At 53.1% G+C, this 15,156-nt stretch overlaps 5 protein-coding genes across 5 annotated transcripts, besides 4 other annotated features; 3 read left to right on the top strand and 2 right to left on the bottom strand.

Annotated features, from left to right (window-relative positions):
• Positions 1–13: part of a microsatellite that runs on past the window's edge.
• Positions 14–469: 456 nt separating this feature from the next.
• On the top strand, positions 470–1,733 carry rgsB (putative RGS domain protein (Rax1); the record flags this gene model as incomplete). Its single annotated transcript, XM_001272116.1, has 3 exons — positions 470–624; positions 710–1,439; positions 1,497–1,733. 3 exons carry the CDS (start codon positions 470–472, stop codon positions 1,731–1,733), a joined length of 1,122 nt encoding a protein of 373 aa, XP_001272117.1.
• A 460-nt stretch (positions 1,734–2,193) lies between these two features.
• Positions 2,194–2,222: a microsatellite.
• A 266-nt stretch (positions 2,223–2,488) lies between these two features.
• Positions 2,489–3,527, bottom strand: ACLA_051620 (putative COP9 signalosome subunit 7 (CsnG); the record flags this gene model as incomplete). The annotated part of the gene is made up of 2 exons (XM_001272115.1): positions 2,489–3,210; positions 3,269–3,527. The coding sequence occupies 2 exons, from the start codon at positions 3,525–3,527 to the stop codon at positions 2,489–2,491; spliced, it is 981 nt and encodes a 326-aa protein (XP_001272116.1).
• A 176-nt stretch (positions 3,528–3,703) lies between these two features.
• Positions 3,704–3,743: a microsatellite.
• Positions 3,744–6,827: 3,084 nt separating this feature from the next.
• ctpA (Cu(2+)-transporting P-type ATPase CCC2) lies at positions 6,828–10,397 on the top strand (the record flags this gene model as incomplete). Its single annotated transcript, XM_001272114.1, has 1 exon — positions 6,828–10,397. The coding sequence occupies one exon, from the start codon at positions 6,828–6,830 to the stop codon at positions 10,395–10,397; it is 3,570 nt and encodes a 1,189-aa protein (XP_001272115.1).
• Positions 10,398–10,400: 3 nt separating this feature from the next.
• Positions 10,401–10,425: a microsatellite.
• A 420-nt stretch (positions 10,426–10,845) lies between these two features.
• Positions 10,846–12,065, bottom strand: ACLA_051600 (uncharacterized protein; the record flags this gene model as incomplete). Its single annotated transcript, XM_001272113.1, has 2 exons — positions 10,846–11,372; positions 11,435–12,065. 2 exons carry the CDS (start codon positions 12,063–12,065, stop codon positions 10,846–10,848), a joined length of 1,158 nt encoding a protein of 385 aa, XP_001272114.1.
• A 762-nt stretch (positions 12,066–12,827) lies between these two features.
• Positions 12,828–14,751, top strand: ACLA_051590 (phosphoribosylaminoimidazole carboxylase ADE2; the record flags this gene model as incomplete). Its single annotated transcript, XM_001272112.1, has 4 exons — positions 12,828–13,293; positions 13,357–13,454; positions 13,519–14,476; positions 14,555–14,751. 4 exons carry the CDS (start codon positions 12,828–12,830, stop codon positions 14,749–14,751), a joined length of 1,719 nt encoding a protein of 572 aa, XP_001272113.1.
• Positions 14,752–15,156: the final 405 nt, after the last annotated feature.

Raw genomic sequence — 15,156 nt, 5'->3', positions numbered from 1 at the left:
TCTTCTTCTTCTTATGGTTGTGACCATCGCTCTCTGTGTACTCGCTCTCTCTCCCTCCTCCTTGATTTCGGATGCCATATAGCGGCTGCTTGTCGACTTCTTCAACTTCAGGTGCCCTCACCCCCGGGGGGCTCCTATGATCACAGAGCTTTCATAAAGTCATCAAGCAAATAATCCATTGATATTATGCCTTGATCTGCATTCAATTGCCTCTTCGTCACTCGTTTACTGCATAACAGATCGCGACTTTCTTGGCCCCTCCTATCGTGAGCTGACGGATTCTATTATTATTGAGACCGTTAGTGGCACATAAACACGGGCCAACTCCTATTCTTGGACCGACAACCAACTAGACATCGTCATTCCTTCTCGAATTTTTCGGCTTTCGCTTCGATCTGCCTCTCGCTCTTTCAGTGAACGGACTTTCGGTTTTATTAGCGATTTTGGTTCTTGTCGACATCTCTCCAACATGGCGTCGCCGTCGCTCCTGGAGATGGAGCAACGGAATCGGCTTCCCACCCTGTTCGAGGTTCTGAGCCGTCGGACTCTGGCTCCTGTCGATCTCTTTTCTTTTTACATCTACATGCGAGATCAGCAGCGCTCGGTCGATTATTTGGATTTCTGGTATGTTGGCGCGTGGGCGTCGTGGGCGCTGCGTCGCTCGGGGGGGGTATCACAACTCATACTGATCATCTCGGACTTGAACCAGGCTCGATGTTTCGCAACACATGTCGCTATGCCGCCATTACGTCCGAGAGCTGCGTCGTTCCGTCCTGGTCGCCACACCGGATCTCGAAAAAGCAGACAGCAAAGGTTCCTCCGCCGCCTTAGATAACCTGGAGCATTTCGGCGACATCCCGCTCACCGAAGCGGGGCCCTCCAGTCTGCGCCATAACTGCTTCCATGACTATCACGACAAGGACGCGAACCAAAGACTGTCGGCCTTCTTGCGCTCCGATGGCCACACGACGCAGAACTCTCCCCAGGGTAGTATCACCTCGCGGAACGGCGGCCGCAGCTCCTCCAACGAGTACGAGCCCCATCCGGACTCTGGGCTGCTGAATGACTCGCATTCGCCTGGCCATACGGTTACCCGGCAGGATATCCGCGCCTCCGCAGAAAAGATCCTGTATACCTATCTGCTGCCTGGTGCTGAGCGGGAAATTATTCTCCCCGAGGAAATGGTATCGACTATTATCAATCTAGTCGAGGATGACGGACGAGACGATCCAGAGGTGTTCGACCCCGCCAAGGATTATGTCTTCCAAGCGATGGAACGCGACGCCTACCCCGGGTTTTTGCAGGCCAAGGCCCTGGGCAATCTGGTGCCGCTGACCGTGGTGATCCGCCTGGCTTGCGCTTTAATCAGCTTTGGCGGTGGGTTCTGGGCAGCTTTCTACGTTGTCTTGCGCGACAAGCCACGGCATACCCGTTGCTGGGTAGGTTCAAACCTTTTTGAAGTGATCTATGCGTCACCCTTACTGATGATGGACTAGGTGATTCTTCCTTTCGCGGTAGCGGCCTATCTCATCGCTTCCTACCAGTACAAACTCGACCCCATCATGGCTTTTGTCGGCTACAGCGAATACACGTTCATGAACTGGGCGCCGATCCGCGAGCCTTATGTTCGAAAGCTCTTGAATAAACGGGCGATTGCAACCTTATTGATCGCCATACTGGTCGCGGCTGCGCTGAGTATCTTGTTTATTCTTGTGCCCGGTACTATGCTCTGAGTGGTGTGGTCCCCGCTTGGCTCAGTAGCCTTTATTCTCCGGGGCCGACGCTTCCAATGCGTTGCTGGTTTGGCGTGACCATTAGGCGGTGGTGGTTACTTTGTTTATGAGCATTTGTCTCGCTTCCTTGAGTCATCATTTCATGTGGATGAATCACCGTCAGACTATGTCGAGGGCCCTCTGCAGGGAACCATTCTTGTCGCGCAATTTGTCCGTTTGTTATCGAAATGCTTTGGCGTGTCATTTCGCCTCTGAAGGCCGGGCCTCGCTGACTCGAAGCCTCTCGATAAAGAAAACCATGTTCCACATGCCCCCATTGTTGCTTCCCAGTTATTTGAAACACTGGAGCACGACGTCCGGAGGACCGTGCCGCCTCCTCCAAACATTCCTTACTGATATCTTTGTGAATATCTCTTTTTGCAGCTCTGCTCTGTTCGATTTCTCTTCTCACAATACCCCCTTTTTTCTTTTTCTTTCTTTTTTTTTTTTATATTCTGTCAATTCTTGCATGGATGTTACTATGACTTTGGGCGAGACAGCGTTGGTGTTGGGAATTAGTCTCTAATCTACTATACTAATTCAAAATAATGGCTTCGATACTGTTGTTGGAGTTCCTTCCGGTGGAGCCTGGATTGTAAGGTAGAAATATATCATGGTCTTCGTAACTGCCATTAGTTGCACGATCAAGGATTGAGCCTGCATTGTTGAGATGCGATGCGTTAGGGGGCGTCCTCCAAGCGTCGATTCGATTCAATTCAAGTCTTCTTCCCAAGGAAGCGTTTCGCATGTCTTGCCCCGGCACCGCCCAATCCTAACCTAGAAGACCCCAAGCTCTCATCTATATCCATGCGCGAGCCAGCCGCGTGGAGATCAACGCCCCCGTCATTTGCATTATCCCAGTACCCATCATCCGCATCATCGAGTTCATCCGCACTGTACTCGCGCTTGTTGCCGCCGCCCAGCGCAAACCGCTGAGCGCCGCCGAACCGCCTCAGCCCCGCGGCAGACCCGCCCCCGCCGACGCCGACGCCCACGTCCTTACCGTCGTGCAGTGAAGCCAGGGCCTTCTCGAGCAGCTCGGCCCGCGCCTGCTCCTTCGCCTTGCGCTTGGCGGCGTTTGTCTTGATCTTGGCGATCTCGGCCTCGATGTCGCCGACGACGTCGCCACAGCGGGTCTCCCACTGCGTGAGGAGGGAGATCATCGTCGGCAGGGACTGGGGCTTGATGTCGCGGAGGGGCGCGACGGCGGTGACATTGACGGTTGGCGGGTCGGAGGCGGGGGAGAGGCGGGCGGTGATGAGCGAGGCGTAGATGGCGGTTGTGACGAGGGACTCGAGCTCGGCGGGTGCCGAAATGGAGAGCGCGTCCATGAGGGTTGTGTATGTGAGGGGTTTCAGGGTTGCGGAGAGGTTGAGCAGGGAGAGGAGGCGGAGTTTGAGGGTTTGTTCGGGGCTGAGGGGCGGGAGGTTGGGCGTTGCTGGATCGGGGTGTGAGCCGCTGTCCGGGAGAAGGGGGCCGGGAATGGGATTGCTTACTTTGATAGTCCTGCCATGTCCCCCAGGCGAAGATCTCGAGGAGCGTGAGGTAGCCTTGGAACTCTTCGGGTGTGTCTTGGGACCGGAGAGCCTGGATTGTGGGCGTCTCCAGTAGCTCGGCGAAGACGTAGGTGTGCGGGTTCGAGGTTGCATTTGTGATGAGGTTCGCGATAAACCGTGGGGATGTAGCGCTATTGGCGTTCGCCAGGTGTATGAAAGGTTGGAGGGCCTCTATGGCCCGGTTGTGTACTTGATCCATTCGGAGATGGTTGTCTGGGGTTGATGAGGGATCAGCTATTCCGTACCAGCTATCGCATTGTGTTGGTCTTGGTTGAGGCTGGGGGAACTTACAATAGAGGATTGAATGCTGACGCAGTGCGGCAGTACAACGTCAAACAGAAGCAAGCAGAGACCTTCTCCTAGTGTCAGAACAGCTGATGGTGATGGTGACAGTCGTGTTGATGGTGATGATGATATCAAAGTAGATGTCCGAGATGGGGGTTGTTTGCACCTGTTGCAAACAGGTTCCCCGGTTTTGCCTCACCTTTCAAGGCCATTTCAACAAATAAAGATATCATGGTGATTCTGGTCGAGGATACTTCCTTGGTGGATATGCGTACTTCTCATCTATACTGCTATGATATGGCTTGCTGGCTCGCTCGGTAGTCTGTGGGTTTGTACATTCATGACCCTTCCCTTGCCAATCCCTTGATTTACTACTTGGTACAAGTCTGCTGCACGGAGTATCTACGAGATCAACAGATGTTGAAGATCACCACTCAGCTCAAAATGTGCTTAGACATCACTTCCTATGGCAGTGTGGTATATGTAGGCTGACAGCCTAAAGGTATGAGCCATGCCAAACGAAAGACGATCAAATGGTCCCTATAGCCTCCTGAATGGATGAATGGGTTGTCGGAGAAGGTGTATCCTTGTCCAAGCCGGAGAACATGGTCCTGTGCGTTTCACAGTGTTACGATGGGATTCAGGGACAGCTCTTGATTGTTTGGTAATTGCCGTCCCAACTAGAGGTGGTGTACAGAGTATGTCAAAAGTCTGGCCAAAATGTCAAATGACAAGCCATTATTTTCCTGACAAGTGACAAATGTCACGTGATAGACAAGTGGATACCAACTATACTAGGTATAACTAATGAGAGAGCAGCATTTCAGAATCTAACCAATCAGGTTATATAGCTTTTTATCACGTGATTTCAGTAGCCAACTACCTAGGTCCATAGAATTGACTACCTACAGTAGGAGATGAGACTACACCTCATCAAAATATATATCATCGTTTGCTCTGTAGATAGTTATCCACCAGCATATGGTAGTGGCTCTAATGACACGTCATTTTGACATTTTGACTACCACCCCTAGTCCCAACATGGTGTGGCCTGTCGATAGTGAAATAAAATGGAGCGTAAAGCATGTTGTCAACTGGTCAGGTGCTGGTCAGAGACTCAGAGTTGCTGTGATCAGAACTAGGGATACAGGATTAGAAATCAATCAATAGCTTCCTGCATGTTCTTCGAGGATCTTCAGAACTCGTCTATCTCATTGGGTTGGAGCACGGTCACTTGCAGCCAGTTGGACTGTGGAATGAGGGGCGTCCGACGACGGTGAAGACGCTGGCGATTCACAATTGGCCGGACCCCCTTACATGGTCAAGCTATGCTGTGACACTTCTTGAGAGCAACAGTCAAGACTTCAACTCGTCCCGAGGCGGTAAGTTCCCGAGACGCTGCTTTAACGGAGCTGATGGGAAGCGATCTGCAGAGACCATTATTGGTAACAATCCAGATGATGAATGTGACAAAATCACAGTGACTTGTCCAGCAGGGTAGGTATTCTGGCCTCCATTTCTATGGATAGAGCTACATCCACTCCCCTATCTTCCAACCCAAGATCCATGACTTATAGACATCTATCCCACCTTGGACACAACGATATGAACATATATCTAGGTCTCTGGCCTAAACCCACACAGTCAAACTGGTAGACTTAAAGCTGGAGTCAGGATGTCACCAGAGCAGTATATAGTATATACCCAGAAAGGCCGGCCACAGCTATGCTAGGTCCAGAGACGCGCTCATTAGCAGAAGGGGCTAGTGATTTCACTAATACTCCTTGATGCTATATCACTCCCCATTCAACTCCTGAATTATTCCCAGCATCATAGGTCACTATGGGCCGGTTGAAGCACTTGGTGCGAGTTCCTCCTGGTCGCACTGGTGACCGGCCCAGGGGGGAAGTTCGTTAGCATAGTCACCAAGGAAAACTGTAGATGTTCATGAAGCTCCGGTTCGCCAGCACCGGGGACTAATACAGTCTGTATGACCATCAAATAGCTTGGTCGCACCGGTAGCGGCAAAGCGGGCGACTGTGGGATTGCGTATGGACAACAGCGGAGCTGACATGGCTATCTTCCGAGGCCAGAGGGATATATACACGAGTTTTCTCCCATCTTTGGCAGGCGTAAGGTGCTAAGACGGGCAACTCTCAAGGTCTAGTCGGGTACGGGGGACCTATATTGTGGTTCCTTTCCTCCAAGGGGATCCAGAAGCCATCTTGGGTCCGTTCAAAGTCGCCATAGCTCCGTTGCCCTACCACGAACGATATATGCCCATCCGGAATAGCACGAGCTACCCCATTAGTTCCCTCCAAAAGACAACTGAGTCTGAAGGTAATCCAAGATTTCGCGTAGTCATAGTATCCACAATGCAGATTGGACCTAGTTCATCCACCCGGAGAGGACAAGACCTTTGATCTGGTTATCTGAGACATCCTCACACCAACATGTGCTCGTCAGGAAGGACACTGCTGCATCTCGTCGACCTCGATCATGGCGTTGAGCAGTCCATATTTGGGACTTGGGACAGCAAGCCGCCAAGTGATCGACGGGTGAACAGCGCTGTTCATATTCGCTTGGACACTGGAACCCTGATCCATAGTTAGCTCGAAGACTAAGGATGTGGAGATTAGTTCAAAGGTATGAAGGACCAAAAGCCAGAAAGATGAAACCATGGAAGTTGGTGCGCTGCTCAGGACACGCACCGGCCAGGCTTAGCGCACGCTCTAGAATGCTCAGTCAGCTAAAAAGCAGCGCCGAGTTGAGCCTAAAATGGGTAGGGAGAGTGTCACTGTCTCAATAATAATATTATTGATTGGTAACGCCATCACATTCACGACTGCACGGCCAAGGTTTGATAAATATTTAATATATATGATTCTTCATGCGTCCTGGCCAAGACGTTCCGCCTGTTTCTTCCAACTGGCATTTAGTAGTCTATAATAATTATTAAGAAAGGGATGAAACATCCTCTCGGACTTCCGACCACATCCGTCCCCATTCTTCCTGTGCTGCTCTATTTTGCCGCCGCTTAACATTGACGTCTTTCCCAGCTCGTCGTATGTGATTCCTTCTCCTCCCTTGATTTCAGTGAATTGATCCCTTTTTTTTTTTTTTTTTCTTTCTCTAGATCAATCGCTCGTATGCGGTAACACGCTCAGAGCAAGCTTCCCGCGTGTAGCTCTCCTTACACCGGGACCCGCGCACCATGGCGGCCTACGATCTGCTACGCGCCGACGATAAGGACATCCCCGCTGGCCGATCCCCAGCGCATATGGCGACCACAACAGTCAAGGTGGATGGAATGACATGCGGGGCATGTACATCCGCCGTGGAAGGCGCCTTCAAGGATGTAGAAGGTGTCGGAGAGGTATCCGTGAGCTTGATGATGGGCAGGGCCGTCGTCCATCACGATCCGACTTTGGTCCCAGCGGAACAAATAGCCGAGAAGATTGAAGACTGTGGGTTCGATGCGGCTATCATATCCACCGACAGCCTGACGATACAGGCCGATACCTCCGGAGTTTTGCAGGGTTCGGGGCCACAGTTCTCAACGACTACGCTGGCCATCGAGGGAATGACATGTGGTGCTTGCACATCGGCGGTCGAGGGGGGCCTCAAGGAGGTGGCAGGTGTGAGATCGATAAATGTCTCCTTGTTGTCAGAAAGAGCTGTCGTGGAGCACGATGCTTCCGTTGTCACTCCTGAAAAGCTTGCCGATATCATCGAGGATCGTGGCTTCGGCGCAAAAGTGCTGGACACTTTGACGCTGCAGAACGGTCCCCAGGGTTCGCTAGAGAGCACAGGAAACCTGCCCCATCTTATGATTACGACGGTCTCCATTGATGGTATGACATGCGGCGCATGTACATCCAGTGTGGAGAACGCATTGAATGGAGTGGATGGACTGCTGCAATGCAATGTCAGCTTACTTGCGGAGCGCGCCATTATCCTTCATGACCCGAAGATCCTGTCCACGCAACAAATTACTACCTTGATCGATGACGCGGGCTTCGATACGGCAGTTATCTCATCAGAGGAAAAACTGCATACATCCAACTCTTTGAGCAACGTGAATCTAAGCCTACACGGCTTGCGAGACGTGGTTGCAGCGAATGCTCTGGAGGATTCCCTGTTGGAAAAACCAGGCATTATTTCGGCATCTATCGACATGGCCACATCCAGGCTTGCACTTTCATACGAATCTTCCAAAATTGGAGTTCGTTCCATCGTCGAAATTATTGAAGCTGCTGGGTACCATGCCTTGCTTTCGGAATTGGACGACACCAACGCCCAACTTGAGTCTCTGGCGAAAACTAAAGAGATTCAAGGGTGGAAACGTGCGTTTTTATACTCATTGTCGTTCGCAGTGCCGGTATTCCTGATTAACATGATTCTTCCCATGTACTTGCCGATGCTGGACTTCGGCAAACTTCCATTGTGTCCAGGGGTCTTCCTTGGGGACGTACTATGTCTGCTGCTCACTATTCCGGTACAATTTGGCATTGGAAAGCGCTTTTACGTGGCCAGCTTCAAATCTCTCAAGCATCGCTCGCCAACTATGGACGTTCTGATCATGATGGGCACGTCTGCTGCTTTCCTCTACAGTTGTTTTACCATGCTTGTGGCGATGTTCTCCATGTCACACAAACGGCCAAGCACTGTGTTCGATACAAGTACTATGCTCATTACTTTCATCACACTCGGGCGATGGCTCGAGAACCGAGCAAAAGGTCAAACATCAGCGGCGCTGTCTCGATTAATGTCCTTGGCTCCGTCTATGACGACTATCTACGACGACCCAATCGCTGCCGAGAAGCTTGCCGAGGAATGGACAACCGAGAAACTCAATACGAATGAGCAAAAGGCAGGCGAATCAGCCCCAGAGAGATCCGGCCCAAACCACAGAGTCATTCCCACCGAGCTTATCGAAGTCGGCGACATCGTTGTTCTTCATCCAGGAGACAAAGTTTCTGCGGATGGCATAGTCATTCGAGGAGAAAGTTATGTGGACGAAAGCATGATTACTGGTGAAGCGCTGCCTATCCACAAGAAGAAGGGTAGTACGGTCATCGCCGGAACCGTGAATGGTACAAGCTCAATTGACTTCAAGGTTACCCGTACCGGCAAGGATACCCAGTTGAGTCAGATTGTGAAGCTTGTCCAAAATGCGCAGACAAGCCGGGCTCCTATTCAACGAATGGCAGATATTGTCGCAGGGTACTTCGTCCCTGGCATCATCAGTCTCGGTTTGATTACATTTTTTGGCTGGATGTTTGTCAGTCACGTCCTGCCTCATCCCCCGCAGATCTTCCTGGCTGAAGGCAGTGGTGGAAAGGTTATGGTGTGTCTGAAGCTTTGCATCTCTGTTATCGTCTTTGCTTGTCCTTGTGCGTTGGGTCTCAGTACACCTACTGCTGTCATGGTTGGTACCGGTGTTGGTGCGCAACAGGGTATCCTGGTCAAGGGCGGTGCCGTATTGGAAGGCGCGACTAAAATCAACCATGTCGTCTTCGACAAGACTGGGACTCTGACAACAGGAAAAATGACCGTCGCCGAGGCCAGAATTGAACGTCACTGGGCATCAGATGAGGCACGTCATCAACTTTGGTGGTTGATCGTAGGTCTTGCGGAGATGAACAGCGAACACCCTATCGGAAGAGCTATCCACTTTGCAGCAAAAACAGAATCGGGCCGTTCCGAGGATGAAGGACTACCGGGCAGCTTGGGCGACTTCAATGCTCATGTCGGCAAGGGTGTTTCTGCGCTGGTTGAGCCTGCAATTAATGCAGAACGTCTGCGTTACCGTGTGTTCATTGGAAATGCGACTTTCTTGCAGTCTCAAGGCGTCATAGTCCCTGAAGCCGCAGCAACAGAAGATGAGCGTTCTACTACCTCGAAGGTTACCGCCGGCATCACGCAGATCCATGTAGCTATTAATAACCAGTTTTCCGGCACTGTGTTGCTTCGCGACACTGTTAAACTAACTGCAGTGGCTGCCGTCGCCGCCCTGCATCGTATGGGGCTCAAGACCACACTGATCACTGGAGATACTCGGTCCACCGCGATCTCTATTGCTTCCGCCGTCGGCATCCCCCAAGATTCGGTGCATGCCTCCGCCTCTCCATCCGACAAACAATCCATCATTGCCTCGATGCAGGAATCAGGTGACCGTGTCGCCATGGTGGGCGACGGTATCAATGATTCTCCGGCGTTGGCTACTGCGTCAATAGGAATCGCCCTTGCTTCCGGTACTGATGTTGCCATGGAGGCTGCGGACATTGTGCTCATGCGACCCGACGATCTCTTGTCTGTGCCAGCCAGTCTGGCCCTCTCCCGCGCTGTTTTCAGACGCATCAAAATCAATCTCATGTGGGCCTGCCTCTACAACGTCATCGGCCTCCCCTTCGCCATGGGGCTCTTCCTCCCCTTTGGAGGTTTCATGCTTCCCCCGATGGCTGCGGGTGCGGCCATGGCAGCGTCGAGTATCTCCGTCGTCGTCAGTAGTCTGCTGCTCAAGCTCTGGAAACGACCACGGTGGATGGACGCCGAGAAGCTGGAAAGGGATGTCCAGGCACGTGATGCCAGCTTCCACGGCTCTCGCAAGAACTGGTGGACGGCTGCTCTCTCGGTCTCAGGATCCAATGGTGCCGCAGGCTCGGGATGGATCGGACGGACAAGCGCGAGAGCCTGGTCTACTATCACCGGCCGGGTTTCGAAGACATCAGATGTCAACAATGGCTACGTCCCTCTTCAGACGGTGGAATCGGCTGTTTGATCCTTTTCTTTTTTTTTTTTTTTTTTTTGGTGGAGTGTGAGTTGTGATGTGTCCATATGTGCATGGCCAGGTCTTCATATATGGAGCTCTTTGTTACGATCTTTCATGATTGGGTGGCAAAGGATCTATTACCTCCTGGTGAAGTCTATGGATTTCCTTGAGTATTTATTTGATACCGTTGTTAGACATTTACTATATTTTCAGCAAAACAACGCATTTCTCATCATCAATACTGGACTGTAGGCGTAGGCCATGAATTACTCCAGACAGTAGATATCGTAGGTATCCTAGTCTGTTGCTGCACATGCGTGATCTTCAAATGCTCGGTTTCATTCATTCGTCATTGTACAAGGTCAGTATGTGGCCTCGAGACTATTGCTCATATAGTTCCTGCTCATCAATCATGAAACAAACGCAAATTGAAAACAGCGAAATAACAAGACGCGGACTACACAGCCTCGCTTTCCGTCGATTGCTCCGTCTGCATTGCCGACTGCTCAGATTGGCCATCCCTCGAGGTGTCGGGTGCCGTTTCCACTGCATCCTTCACATCATCCAGCTGGATGTCACCGTCGCCGTCCGCATCGGCCTGAGGGGCAGGCTCCAGGCCTGAGTTGCTTTGTCCTTCTGCAGCGGAGCTGGGTTCGGTATCAGCAGTTGCGGATCCTGACGCGGACGCGGATGTGGACGTCTGGATATCCATGGCATCCTTGTCGTTTGAGAGATTCATCTCGATGCCCTTGCCGTCTTGTAGACCCATATCCTCGACCCCGAGGACCGGCGGCCCGCGCGCGTGTGGAATCTCCTCGGTCGTTTCTGGCGCCGAGCCATCACCGCCGGCTGGCTCGTGTTCTGCCGGTGCTGATGACGGGGCGTCTGCTGCTGAATGGGAGACGGTCTCGCTCTCTAGGGCCTGCGCTTGGTCTTGCTCTGGCTGCGAGGGTTGCACGATCAGGGATACCGATTCGCCGGAGACTAGACCTGATTGAGAGATGTTAATTGCGGGATGCAAAGGGACTATGGAGAACAGATGCTACCTTCGCTGAGCGACGATTCGCCCTCGGGCCCAGGGGAAGAGGCGCCGGTCAACCACGGGATGGGGGTGAGTAGGGCTCCGCCGAGGGACTCATCGCTCCCTGGCGCCTGGTCGGGAAACATGAAGCTACTCGCACCGCCGTTCATGATGCCATTTGTCTGCCCGATGTTGACATCCGTTTGCAGGGGGAAGATATCGGCCGTGCTGGTGACGGAGACTACCCGGTCGACGGCTCGCAGGTACGCGGGGAGGGTTCGGTAGTGGGCGTTGGGGCGGATGACCAGTTCTGCCAGTCTCTGAATGGTATGCGGCGGTCTGGAAGCGAAAAACGACTTCAATGTGGTCTTAATGGACTCGAAGAGTAAGGCAAGTGGTGCAGGGAGAGCATCGTTCGAAGTGTCGGTAAATGACTGGGGTTGAGAGTCTGGCACTTGCTCACTCGATGGGGGCGGCGTTGCGGTTGAGTTTGGGATTGTTGTCGACTGCGAGGGAGTCTCTAGCTCTGTAGGGGAGGTATTCTCCTTGTTGCTGCTCGACGGCACTGTGTTGGGTTCTTGCGAATCGGAGACGGGACGGTGAGGCGGGGGTGATTGTTGCGCGATCTTCGAGGCTTCGGGAGGAAACTTGGGCATAGGAAAAGCATTGTATACATTCTGCTCATAGCGTCAATACTCCGAGAGCCTTCAATGGGTCATTCTGAAGGGATTGCGCACATGTTCTAGCCGTTCGATCAAGGGTTCGACGATGCTGGGCCATTTCTCGCTGCACGCGAAATTAGTATTCCAATCATATTTTGGTCGCCACGGAAGGTACTCTGAGCATACTAATCCATCGGGCCGCCATTCGCGACTGTTTCTAAGCTTTCTTCGTCTATCATTGCGTCACAAGTTAGCATACATAGCTTCAGCAGCTCATGTGTTGGTTTCCCAAGCTCAAGATCGTGGAACAATGAGACGAAGCTGAGTGGTAAATGCGGGCCGTATTTCAAGACACGGACGATATATCTGACGACTTACCCAAAGCCATACTGACGACACGTTCCCCGACCAGATCGACTAGCTTCGAGAAGGTTGATCCGCGACACCAAGCTGCTGCTTCTTCGAATACATGAAACCACCGGATCGCTATACGCGCGCGAGGAGCGGCTCCGCCGGCAGCCTCAGCTCCTGATTGGCCACAGGAACCGCTTATCGTAGCATCACGTGACGGTTATCGGGGCCGATTTTTTGGAGGAGTCACGAATTTCCCCACGGCGGCGAGAAAAGAGGGTCCCTGGTCGATTCCTCACGGACGCTGAAAGTATTGTGCTCAGGTCATTGACCTCCCAGGCGAATCTACCCAATTCTCTATTATTCACCCTTTTCTGCATCCTCTTCTGCGTCCTTTCTGTCATAATGTGGAACTCTCGCAAGGTGGGAGTGCTTGGTGGGGGCCAACTGGGCCGAATGCTCGTCGAGTCCGCGAATCGATTGAACATCCAGGTGAATGTTCTGGATGCCGATAATTCGCCTGCGAAACAGATCAGCGCCCACGATGGCCATGTGACCGGCTCGTTCAAGGAGCGCGAGGCAGTGCGCCAACTGGCCAAGACCTGCGACGTCGTGACGGCCGAGATCGAACATGTGGATACCTACGCACTGGAGGAAGTTGCCTCGGAGGTTAAGATCGAGCCCAGCTGGCAGGCGATCCGGACGATTCAGAACAAATTCAACCAGAAGGAACATCTGCGGAAGTATGGCATACCAATGGCGGAGCACCGGGAGTTGGTCGAGAACACTCCCGCGGAACTTGCCAAGGTTGGCGAGCAACTCGGGTATCCCCTGATGTTGAAGTCGAAGACCATGGCGTATGATGGACGTGGTGAGTGTGAAACAGCGGAGGGGGCATATTCAAGAGGATCTGGGGGCTGACGAAGAACGCTAGGAAACTTCCGTGTCAACTCCCAGGACGACATCCCCGAGGCGCTCGAGGCGCTCAAGGACCGGCCATTATACGCTGAGAAGTGGGCCTACTTCAAGATGGTTGGTTTTCGATACTCTTATCGCTGCTAAGATAGCACAGCATGGTCTAACACCTAGGCTCTAGGAACTGGCTGTGATAGTCGTCAAGACCAAGGACGAGGTCCTCTCATACCCCACCGTCGAGACAGTCCAGGAGGACTCGATATGCAAGCTCGTGTACGCGCCGGCGCGCAACGTGTCGGACGCCATCAACCAGAAAGCGCAGGAGCTGGCGCGCAAGGCCGTGGCGGCCTTTGATGGCAAGGGCGTCTTCGGCGTGGAGATGTTCCTCCTGGAGGACGACAGCATCATGCTGTGCGAGATCGCCAGCCGCATCCACAACTCGGGCCACTACACGATCGAGGGCTGCGCGCTGTCGCAGTTCGACGCGCACCTCCGCGCCATCCTCGACCTCCCGATCCCCGCGCAGAGCCTCGAGATCCGCCAGCCGTCCATCATGCTCAACATCATCGGCGGCGCCGCGCCAGACACCCACCTCCAGGCCGCCGAGTGTGCCCTCTCCATCCCCAACGCTAGCATCCACCTCTACAGCAAGGGCGCCGCCAAGCCCGGCCGCAAGATGGGCCACATCACCGTCACCGCGCCCACCATGCACGAGGCCGAGACGCACATCCAGCCGCTCATCGACGTCGTCGACCGCATTCGCGCCCAGCGCACCGACATCAAGACCCAGCCCGCCCCCTCCGGCCCCTCGAAGCCCGCCCCCTCCGTCGCCGTCGTCATGGGCTCCGACAGCGACCTCAAGACCCTGGTGCCAGGCCTCAAGCTGCTCCGCGACTACTTCGGCATCCACCCCGCCGTTGATATCACCTCCGCCCACCGCACCCCGACCTTCATGGCCGAATACTCCGCCGGTGCCGCCGCCCGCGGCATCAAGGTCATCATCGCCGCGGCCGGCGGCGCAGCCCACCTGCCCGGCATGGCCGCCGCGCACACGGCGCTCCCCGTCATCGGCGTCCCCGTCAAGGGCAGCTCGCTCGACGGCGTCGATAGCTTGTACAGCATCGTGCAGATGCCCAGAGGTATGTCCCCTTCCCCTTCCTTCCTTTCGTTACACCCTTCCTCCGCAGCAGCGCATCTAACTCGCGGGTGGTCCGCAGGCGTCCCCGTCGCAACGGTGGGAATCAACAACAGTATCAACGCTGCGCTGCTGGCTGCGCGCATCCTGGGTGCTTTCGACCCAGCCATCCAGCGCAAGGTCGAGGCGTATGCCGAGCAGGCCCGGGCCGAGAACATGGAGCTGAAGGGAACCAAGATGCAGGAGCTTGGGTGGGAAAAGTACTTTGAGCAGATGTAGAATTGGAGGGGGGGCTTTGTTGTTTTCTGTACCCTGTGCTACTGATATTAATCTACCCTTTTATCTAGACTTATGAGAGAATGTTACATGACTTAACTTGACTTGACTTGTTTAACGGGTTTGCAGTAAGTGGTACTCTGGTGCTTTGCCTACTTTCAGGGGGATGGATAGATTTCAAGAACATAAAAATTAGAGATTAAGTACTCAAATACTCATACAGATCATGATTGCGTCAAAAGGAAAGAAAGACATAATACACACACAAGTACAGCAAGGAGAAAGTCTTGCAAGACAGAAACGACGGAAATTGATATCTCAAGCCCAGTACTCACGTAACAATATTAGGAACCAAGAGAAAAGAAAAATTATATCAAAATGATAGGCGTTACAGGAGCCAGTGATCAT

This window comes from Aspergillus clavatus, genomic scaffold (assembly GCF_000002715.2).
Source record: "Aspergillus clavatus NRRL 1 1099423829800 genomic scaffold, whole genome shotgun sequence".
Classification (NCBI taxonomy): Eukaryota; Fungi; Ascomycota; class Eurotiomycetes; order Eurotiales; family Aspergillaceae; genus Aspergillus; species Aspergillus clavatus.
The sequence above is the reverse complement of the archived record's forward strand: the minus strand, read 5'-3'. Positions and strand labels throughout refer to the sequence as shown.